General features: G+C 46.7%; 1 protein-coding gene across 1 annotated transcript in view; it reads right to left on the bottom strand.

Annotated features, from left to right (window-relative positions):
- Positions 1-10,303, bottom strand: part of man1a1 (mannosidase, alpha, class 1A, member 1) — a 126,183-nt gene that overhangs the window by 7,160 nt on the left and 108,720 nt on the right. The window contains exons 8-11 of the mRNA XM_086188678.1: positions 8,046-8,161; positions 4,567-4,786; positions 2,983-3,155; positions 2,700-2,815 (exon numbers count right to left, since the gene is read on the bottom strand). Coding sequence (XP_086044804.1) covers positions 2,700-2,815; positions 2,983-3,155; positions 4,567-4,786; positions 8,046-8,161 — 625 coding nt within the window. The remainder of the gene's footprint in view (positions 1-2,699; positions 2,816-2,982; positions 3,156-4,566; positions 4,787-8,045; positions 8,162-10,303) is intronic.

The following is a 10,303-nucleotide window of genomic DNA, read 5'->3' as shown; positions in this document are numbered from 1 at the left end:
AGTTCAGTTTAACTGGAATTCAACTCGGCCTGAATGACATCAACTTTCAAGTTCTACGTTCTTCAGTACAATAAAACATCACAACCTGAATATGAAGATGAAAAGCCTTTAAAATGAACCGGGAGGCTAAACGGCGTTTTTAATGACTTCAGCTCTCCACTGTATTCTGGGCGTGGGTGAGTATGATGAAAATGTTCTGACATGATCAGTTTTGCAATATTTATTGGCATCGCCAAAAAAACAGAAGAGGAGAACCAGATGTGGACGTGTGAGAGCAGGAGAGCAGGGCCTGAGCTGTGGCGCCGACGCTGCTTTATGAAAGCTGAGGTGATGAAATTCTGTGTGTCCAATGTCAGCAGATCTTATGAAACTCCTCCAAATATGGTTATCATCCAGAACACGTGTGGGAGGACGAGAAGGTCGCGTGAGGGGTCAGAAGATAAAGACAGTGTGTGTGGCGACTGAATCCACACGCTGCCGCAGCCGCCGCCACCGCCGCCGCCGCCGCCGCCGCCGCCGCCGCCGCCGCCACCTGCTGCCAGCAAACCACTGGAGCGAGTGAAAGCAGACGGCAGAGGGACGTATGGCCATGTCCTTGGCAGCAGTGGCGAGATGACGACAGGAAGCGGTGCCCCGCCACGCCAAGACCCCGCCATAACATTAGAGAGGAGACTCATGGGTTTGCTGGTAAATGGTGCTGTCAGCGTCCAGCCAGGACTGTCGCTGGTGCCGTGGATCCGGTGGAGCTCGACGGATGAGGGGATCGTTAGGGTCCAGGCTGGCAGCCGACGGGAGGCCTTGTTCATGTGGAACCACGCTAATGAAACGCTTCCTTCTTCTTGTGCTGCTCGCCAGCCAGAGAGATTTGACCATGGTGGAAGAACTCAGGGCTCACGTTCAGGTTTTTACAGTTCAAACAGGTTCTGGTTTCTTTACTCAAGAAAAGAGAGAAAAAAAACCCCACAAAAAACTAGGTTTAGGGCACATTAATCTTTGTTAAGTCTTCCTTAAGTGACATTTCCCTGAGAAGTTGTACTTCTAACTTCAGAAATCAACGCTGCGCATCCACTTGAGAGAATACTCACACGGAGAGCAGCGCCAGCGGGGATGTGACAACATTGATGGTGGAAAGTTCTAAAGTGACGTTAACCGACCGAGTCTGCAACGACCCACATCGGTGATGGAGGAACAGACTCGCCGCTGGCGCACTGGATTTACAATCATCCAAACCCAGAGGTTGTACGTTTGCGTTCCCTCTGGTGGGAACCTCCAGTGACACGCAGCGTACGTGGGCAAGCACGTCAACGGGCTCCCTGTCTGCATGAATACACGCTGAACCCCGCCTGTACCCCCGGACCTGAAGGCCCTGACACACAGAACGACGCTTTTCCTTTTTCCCGGCAGCTTGAGTCCCCCTGGTCTTTCACCTCTCATCTTTGCTACAATCCATGAAGTTAACAAAACACTAGTCGTAAATGATTACTGGTAGGATCAACTACTGGTTATTAATGTACACTTACTGTAAAGTGGTACCAGACAACAAACAAACCCACACACAATGTTGTTTACATCATTAACAGACAGAGATTCCTATCGAGTGTACCTCTACAAATTGATATGCAGCTCACACAAGCAGGCAGACCAGGCAACAGGAAATCAAACATCTCTCCTTGTTTTGTGTGTGTGCATGCGTGTGTGTGTGTGTGTGTGAGTGCGTGCGTGTGTGAGTGCGTGCGTGTGTAAGATATAATCAACTGAAAGGGGGACGCCTGTTAAAATTTACAGCCTATAAAAGAGTTGGATTGGTTGTCACCTCGACCTCGTCCAGCACTGTTAAGCTAACCTTGACTTCTTGTCAACAGCTGTCTGCTGTGCTGGAAAAAAAAAAACAATAAAAGAGGAGAGGAGGGAGGGAGGGAGGGATGGAGGGATGGAGGGAGAGAGAACGGATGGAGGAGTGACCATAAATTCAAGATGGAAGTAAAGGAAACTCAGGGGTGGATAAAGAATATAAGAGAGGCTTCGCTGTTGTTACACAAATCCGCCCAGCACAAGATACTGGTTGATATATTTACAGTGGGACCGAGTACTAACACTGATGTACATGTACATCTGGAGAGGAAGATTAGCCGCCAAAATATGGTTCGCCACCGTCATCGGAAGATAGACTCAATCACATCCGTCTGAGAAGCCAAGTCGAACAACTGTCTGGAAAAGAGCATTTCAAAGTAGAAATACTGCATAACAGTCGGTGCGTGACCTTTGACCTCCTAAATCTTTACAGCACTCAACACAACTCAGCACAGCAGCCTGGAAGAGGAACCGGCGACTAGCGTTTCAGCAGTGTAACCATGATCGTCACAGCAACATAAATATGGTGAGCTGTCGATCCGTCTGGCATCAGAAGCGCGTTTAAGAGTGAAAGATTCAGCTGTGAAGGTCCTTTGAGTGTGTGAGACTGAAGTAACCTTGCTGGTGACCTAAGCAGCTCTCTCGGGCTTAGCCTAAGAGAATGGCAACACTGTAGACACTGTGTGTGTGTGTGTGTGTGTGTGTGTATGTGTGTGTGTGTGTGAGAGATGTAACATCTGTCAGTAAGGCGGCGCAGGGCCCAGCTCCACAATGAAGTGTGATGACAGCGCAATTTTAAGAGGACAGGAGTGGCTGCTCGTGCGGGAAGTGGAGCGTTTGTGTCGTACTTGAGCGTCTCCGCCAGGTAGAAGCTCTGCTGTACGTCGTCGTGGTTGGGAGTCGAAGCGTAGACGTCCCTGACGCCGCTGTAGCCTCCTTCCACCTTACAATGCTGCTCCAAGGCCTGGAGGAGTGACAGAGACGGACATGGATCCCGTAAGCTTCCCCTCTCATCAGGCGATTGTGTTGTGAGAAGAACATTGCTTTACATTTTTACATTTTTATCCAGAACTGCTGGTTAAATGCTTCACTGTAACAGATAGGCTTCATCTCGATGGACCGATACTTCACCTGAACTGCCTCCCAGCCCCACTCCCTGTACTTGGGGTCGTGGGTAAACCTCCACATGTACATGTAGGTCTCGATGACCTCGGGGCGCAGGATGAAATATTTCTCATTCTGGCGGGTGGCGATGGCCTCCACTCCTCCATCGAAGCGAAACGCCTCGGGACCCAACTTTAGAGCTGCAAGGAGAAAATAAAAAATAGTCTAAATGTAAATCAGAGAAAGATTAAAAAAAAAGTGTGTGTTTCCAGTCTTGATATCAGCATGAGGTGAGGGATCATGAAATCAAGAATCAAGAAAAAGAAACTTTTCACTGTTACACCTTCTCGGGTGCTGCTGATTGACCTGGTGGCCCCGCCCACGCGAAGCTCTTCTTGCTATTTTTGTTAACGAGGCATCTCAGGAATACCTTGGGGAAACGACCCACCCCAACAGCCAGCGGGACTCAAGGATGACATGAGGAGATTGTGGTGGTCAAAGGTCAAGGTCACCTCACGTGTGTTGTATCTGTCATTGACATGATATCTCAAGAACACTTCCAGGGGATTTTACAAGACTGTGGTGGTCAAAGGTCAAGGTCAGCTGGCATGAACATAATATCTCACAAACACCTTCAGAAAACGTCTTCAAGTGTAGTCCAAATGGTCACCGGGACATTTTGGCAGTCGAAGGTCACTGTGACAGGCACACACGGCAGAGGCAAACAACCACAACTCGAGTCAGGGTGGAGGTCTGGCGGCACCGTTTTTGTGGCTTTGTATTTACTAGTTCAGTTCTTTCCCCCTCATGGCTTGTTGAGGGAGGGGCTCTGGCTCTGATGGCTCGTGTGAGGCTGGCCCAGACCACCTCTGCTCTTTCGTTCTGTTTGACCAGGTCCTCACACTCAGCCTTTGGTAATTACCTCGTTATCTTCAAAATAAAAGCACATCTTAGTTCAAAAATTTGTTCTCTGGTACCGCTTGGCCATAGCCGTGTTATTGGCCTCAGACCGAGTCGTTATTGAGGCCATAACACTCACAGCAGCGGCCAAACTGTTATGGTCTCACCCGGCAGCTGTTGGCCGGCTTTATTTAAGTACGAATAAAATGACTTTTCAGTGACTACACGATCATGACTGAACTGGAGCAGCAGCTCTTGAAAACAATCAAACCACAGGGTCCTTTTTGTTGCTCAAAGTTAAGATTGGAAAGTTGAAATTGAGAATTTCAATCGTAACTTTAAAGCTAACATGGACGAGAAAGCCCTGGAAGCCCTCAAAAAAAAAAAAAAAAGGAAATGTGAACATCGACGACCGCTGGACAAACTCCATCTGAAAACTTCAGAGCGAGTAAAAAGTTGACTTTGTGTGGAGACTGAACTGAGAGGTTCCTGAAAGGAAACCGAACCAAGGAAGGATAAAACTGGGAAATGTGGAAAATCGTGCCACTGCTTGCTTTCTTTCTTTCTTTCACAAATCAAATCCTCCAGTCTAAATGTGTATTTCTGAAACAGAATTCTATATCATACACCTTCCTGCTGAACATGGACCATTTCAGTGTCTATTATCCTCCTCATGAAAGCGGAAGTGTGTGTGTGTGTGTGTGTTTATACCGGTCCTGGAGTAAGACTCGTGACAGGTCCTGGCGATCTCGGCGGCCTGCTCCATCTGGTGGCCTGTCTTATCGCCGGGCGCCCCGTCAGCGCCCAGAGCGATCATGCCCCCTGCGAAACAGGTCAAGTGACCCATCTTATGCTCCAGCAGCCCCCCCTTCCACTCGGCGATGTACGTCAGCCCGCCGCTCGACTTCCTCATCAGGTTGGTTTCAATCGCCTGAGAGAGAGAGAGTGAAAGAGAGAGGGAGGAGAGTAATGAGGGGTAATAAAAGATTTAAGGGATGAGTTGGGTTTCACTCCTAAATCCTTCATGTGATGCACTCAATAGTAGCAGGAAAATCTTCCTTGAGTCCATAAACAGGATTCATTGGCTTTTTATTGCCTGTTTGGATCGTTTGAATTAGCATTTTCACATGTAATATCCTTCCTAATGCAACCTTTAAAGTTGTAAGTTGTGTCTGACATGTCACGCAGTGCACACAGGAGATAAAACTGCACCCTCTAACCCTGATGTATGGATGAACGGGGTGCTTTCCTCTTGCCGTCATTGCGGTCTATAGAATTAATCTCAGGTGTTTGTCATTTCCTAACGTGAGAGCTCAATGAGCTGCGCTGTGCGAAGCTAAAACGCCCTAAAGATTTGACTCCATAATTAAAAAAACCAAACAAACAAAACAAGCACTTTCAGAGCTGGCCGTGGACTGGAGGCAGGAGGTTTACAGGCGCTTCCTCCCATTCTCACCAACAGGATACCTCACAAATGACTTGGGGGAATTTGATCAAATCTGGCACCAACATCTGCTGACGCACGAGGAGGAACTGAAAGATTTCGGTGGTCAAACGTCAGTGTGGTGGGCGCAGGTAGATGGTAAACAGTCCTACCCAGACGGAGAGGCCAAGACGACGCGTCTCTGTAAGGTGGTGGGCAAGCGCCCGGCAGGAGGAGAGAGAACCGCTCCTCAAAGGTTCTTCCCCTGACTGCTGTTCTGATGTCAGACGTTCCTCTCCAAAGTCGATTAATGTGTGAATTGAGATCTACTGACTGTGAAGGCTGCAGAACATGATTGACATCTCTGTCTTGTATGGAGACACTCATTATTTCTCTGCTCAATTTATTCAGGGTTGTTTTTTTCTCCCCTCGACTTCTACATGACTTCGCATAATTCAGACTCAAACAGAAATTGCGTGATGCATGTAATCGTAAAAACCTTTTCCTTGACTCATCAGGAGACAAAGTGTTGTCAGTATAAAAGCTCTGGATCATTACAGGAAACCTTGTTGCGATTTCCATCCATCCATTTTCTACCGCTTACCCTGTTAAGGGTGGCAGGGGGAGGAGCCTATCCCAGCTGACACTGGGCGAGAGGCGGGGTTCACCCTGGACGGGTCGCCAGTCCATGGCAGTGTTGTGGTTTCTGGACAGAAACATTTAGGGTTTTCGACCCTGAAACAGCCCAGACTGAATAGAACCTGCTGGGACCGAGACGTTCTCTCCTTTACAAACAGATCAAGAATGCCTTTAATCCCAAAGATCAGGGAGGATTATGGGTAAAGAGCCCCAGCAGGTTAAGTATTTAAAGCGTTTCTATATTTCATTCATCATGTTTTTATATTTGCTCCCTCGTACTTCATCAGTCAATCATTCTCCTCCACCTCATCACAGCTTGAATCCGTACGTCACTCAAAAATCTAATTTGCCTTTCGACTCACGTCTACGTGCAGCACCTTGAGCTCGCAAAGACGTTTTTCCCTCCAGCGTCACATCTTTTTGGCTCCAGAGTGCAGGAAGAGCCAGCCACGTCTTCAAGCTAAACACGGGCGGCTGGCTCTTCCTGCACTCTGGAGCCACTCCAAAGCAATGCGGGAGTGAAAAAAAAAACATCTTTGCGAGTTCAAGAGGACACCAATTTGTGAATACTTCAAATGTACAAATACACTCTCTGGGTGAAGTATTGCTTTAAGTAGGGACTCTAACTTGGAAATTCTGCCTGTGCCTGTGTGTGTGAGTGTGTGTGTGTGAGTGTGTGTGTTTCTCTATTCACTAAAGGGGAGTGCTGCTCCTATAGATTCATTTGATCTGTGTCCTTGTCTTCTCATACAAATGTGTGTTTAGTCCTGCTGATCCTCCCATCTGCTGCGACTCCTTATCTCGCTCCAAAAGATTACATTATTAGAAAAACTCTCAATGTTGGATGATTTAGGCAGTCCAACAGTCCAAGTGAAAAATAGAGACCAGATAATCACAAAATTGCCAATTTAAACTGATAAAAATCCGCAGTGATCAAAAGAGCTGTCTTAATCGCCCTAGAAAACATTGATGGTAATAACATGGTGATCATCGAAAATGATTCCTTTCATTATCTGATCAGAGACTCACAGCTTCAAAAGTTATGGGGACAGCAGGGTTCCTTTCAAACCCCCCATGAGGAGACATGAAGGGAACAGCAAGACCACTCCTCAATGGCCAGAGGTGACCTCACGCCTGCTGCCCGCCATTATCAACTACCCGTTTATTATGACTCAGAGGGAGCGCGATGGATGCAGCATCCCGCCGAGAAAATCCATGCAGTGCCTCATCTGAAAAGTATGTGTTCAAACTCGGTCTTTTCAGTACCAAGCACTTCCAGTCAGAGGTCGCTGGGCTGACATTCTGTTTCCTTGGTGATCGACAATCTGGAGGTTTCACACTTACACACTGACGGGGAAGTTGCTATGCAGTTCAGTGTGGCATCACGGTTGAGTTCACCACAGCGGCAAATGACAAGCTTGGTACAACAGTGTCAAGAAAGATTTAAGGCTCGGTCCTGTGCCCTTGCAGAGCCGTGCAGCGGAGATGTCATTGCTCCTTCCTGCCTACGCAGTTATCATTTTCTCTCTTTCAAAACTAGTTAGAAGGCCAGTTTCAGCAGTAGCAGGAGTCCAAACTGAGCCGCTGGACTCAGTCCACCGATGAGGGATCTGGTCCAGCTGCAGTGGCGTAAACGGCGGAATGTTGCGGGCAGCTGCATTTTTCAGCTCATCTCGCTGCAAATCTTTGGGGTTCAGCTTGTGAAACGTTCTTCAACAGACAAGCAAGTTGTTTCCTCAGCAGAATGCCATCGTCCAAGCTGTTCAGGGCCGAGTCCACCATCTCAGGCTCCAAATCATTGGATTAAGCCAATTTAAAGGATCAGACACACCCCAAAGGATGTGATACTGATGACATAAGCTGAGGTAGATTTGGTTACATTTGGTGTGCAGGTCCAGGCTGTTTGATCTTCCCTAACAAGCTGAACCAGCACTTGTCAGTGTCCTGTCCTGTCGAACGAAAAACCTCCCCTACATCAGCAAAATATGAAACGATGACGGATGACGATGGTGGATTCTTCATCCACTTTGAAGAGTCGAAGTCACCTCAAACCTGACAGCAGTGCCATCTGGCGTGCTAACGTGCTAACGTGCTTGTACTCGGTCAGCTGCGAGAGCGTTGGAGGTACCTGCAGGGCGTCGTAGTACATCTTCTTTCCTTCCTCATCGGTCCTGTCGGACATCAGCCAGGCCTTCAGCAGGTACTCATAGAAGCTGTCACCCAGGCCTCCGACCGACACGTGATCTACAACACACACACACACACACACACACACACACACACACACACATAAAGATTTACACACACACAACAGGGCTAAAAATGTACCTATATATATATAAAAATATATATAAACGCACATATATGTGTATATATATATGTATATAAGTATATGTGCCTATACACACACACATACATCTGTATGTATATATACATACAGATATGATGAGTGAGAGACTGTGGGCGTTTGTCATGGTGGGTGAGCGTCCAGCCTGCTGACTGGCAGTGACGACTCATCCCTATGCAAGTCATTAACCGGGTCCAGCTCTGTTTGCCGAGCGCAGAGATTAAATGTCAGCTGTGATCAGGTTGAAGCGGAGAGAAAGGAGGCTGCTGCTGGTTTGGCTTTCAACTGATGAGAGCACCATTACACCCAAATACTGTATTTGGCTTTCAAGTTATCAAAAACAGGAGCCTTCAGGTCACAGACATGCCCCCCCCCCCCAACGCTGCATCACATCTTTGTGACTCCAGACTGCATAAAGACCCAGCAATGTGTCTTTAGCTTGAAGCTCATGGTGAACAGCTAAAGTGTAAAAAAAAAAAAAGAGTCAGTTTGCTGTCTAGTGCAGTTTTCTGCATTCTAGACTAACAAAGAAGTAATGCAGTCGTCAAAAAAACATCTGTGTGAGCTCAAGACACCTCGTACTTGAAAACAGACTTTTTTTCGGGTGAAGTATCACCTTAAGGGAGATGCTATGAATAAAGCATTAGTCTCCAACTGTCTGCTTCTAAAAACCCACATTTCAAAAATGTATTTATGAAGATGTGTCCTATACAAGCTAGAATTAGATGCAGGGAAGATGTGCAAACTATGATGCAACAGTTTAAGCTGGCGTGGTAACATGGCGGCCGTTCAGTTGCGTATCTTAAACACAGCATGCAGGAGGCTGCAGCGGAGAGATATTTCTCAAACATTCAGCTGCAAACACCCAAAGGCCATAATTTATTTAACAAATGCATTCCCATCACGACTGCGTAATTTCTGGATGAAATAATAATAATAAAAAAAAACCTTTCTGAATGGAAGAAACACTTTTTTTGTGTCTTGTTGAACTCTGCTGTTTATATCCGGTATTCCTAATTGAATATGCCATAATTTGCATAAAATACTTGGATGAAATCACTTTTTACCGCTCAGGTTAAGAGTGTCAGCTAAACACCGACAATTATAACTGAGGATGTGCTTTCAGTTGTTTTATTTAATATTCCAATGTAGACAACAACTGAAGTCAGTCAACCGGAGGTGCGGGTCCATATTTAGCCTTCACAGATGCTAAAAGCCCTCTAAACAAAGCCTGCGTATCAAACAGGGAGCACAAAGCTACATGTAAGAAAAATAAACCGCATCAAAATCTTTCTAAATTTAAGGCACATCTGACCAGCAGAAATCAAGAAGATTGCGCTCTGATTCTTTTGCGGAGCACTGAAAGGTCTAAACAGAGATGTTTACGAGGTAGAATTGGTGCAGGGGCGATGAAGCCGAAATAAAAACAACCAAGTTCATCCGTTTGGGATCTGCAATGCTCACAAACTGGACTCGCGATAGTGACGCGACCTTTCCCCCTGCTTCGCTCCTGGTTCAACAGTACAGTACAACAGTCTCATGAATATAACAGACTAATAGTGTAAAGGTCTACTCTGTCTCATCTTCGGCAGACCAAGGGTTCACTCTCCCGGTTCCTGTGTTTCAGAGCCCTCAACCTTGTCCCAGTTACCCCGCGCCGCTCTGAAGCACGTCCTCTTCCTACTACCCTGCTGCAGAAGTTTGTTTAGATGCAAAAAAAAAAAAAAAAGAGGAAGCGAGAAACGGTTGTTGACTTCGAAATATCAACGGGTGCTCTGTGAGAGTGTAGCTGTTAGCGTAGCTGCTGCTAAACCAACAGTTCATCAGATCCCGAGTACTTCTCCTTCAAAAGAGGAAGGTTTTTCTTGATGGAAACAATGTTGTCATCCTTCTCCTGACTCCGCTGGACTCATCTGGGCCCACGATCAGGTGATTCTTGCTCATGTTTCAAAAGCAAAATGTTATTTCTTTTATTGAGTGGGGACAAAGTCTCAAGCCATGAATACCAGGCAAAAGTCAAGATGTTGTTTTTTTTAATT

Source organism: Aulostomus chinensis, chromosome 20 (genome assembly GCF_037954235.1).
Source record: "Aulostomus chinensis isolate RoL2024-O1b breed Wild chromosome 20, RoL_Achi_v1.0, whole genome shotgun sequence".
NCBI classification, from domain to species: Eukaryota; Metazoa; Chordata; class Actinopteri; order Syngnathiformes; family Aulostomidae; genus Aulostomus; species Aulostomus chinensis.
Note: the sequence above shows the minus strand (reverse complement) of the source record. Positions and strands in the feature narration are given on the sequence as shown.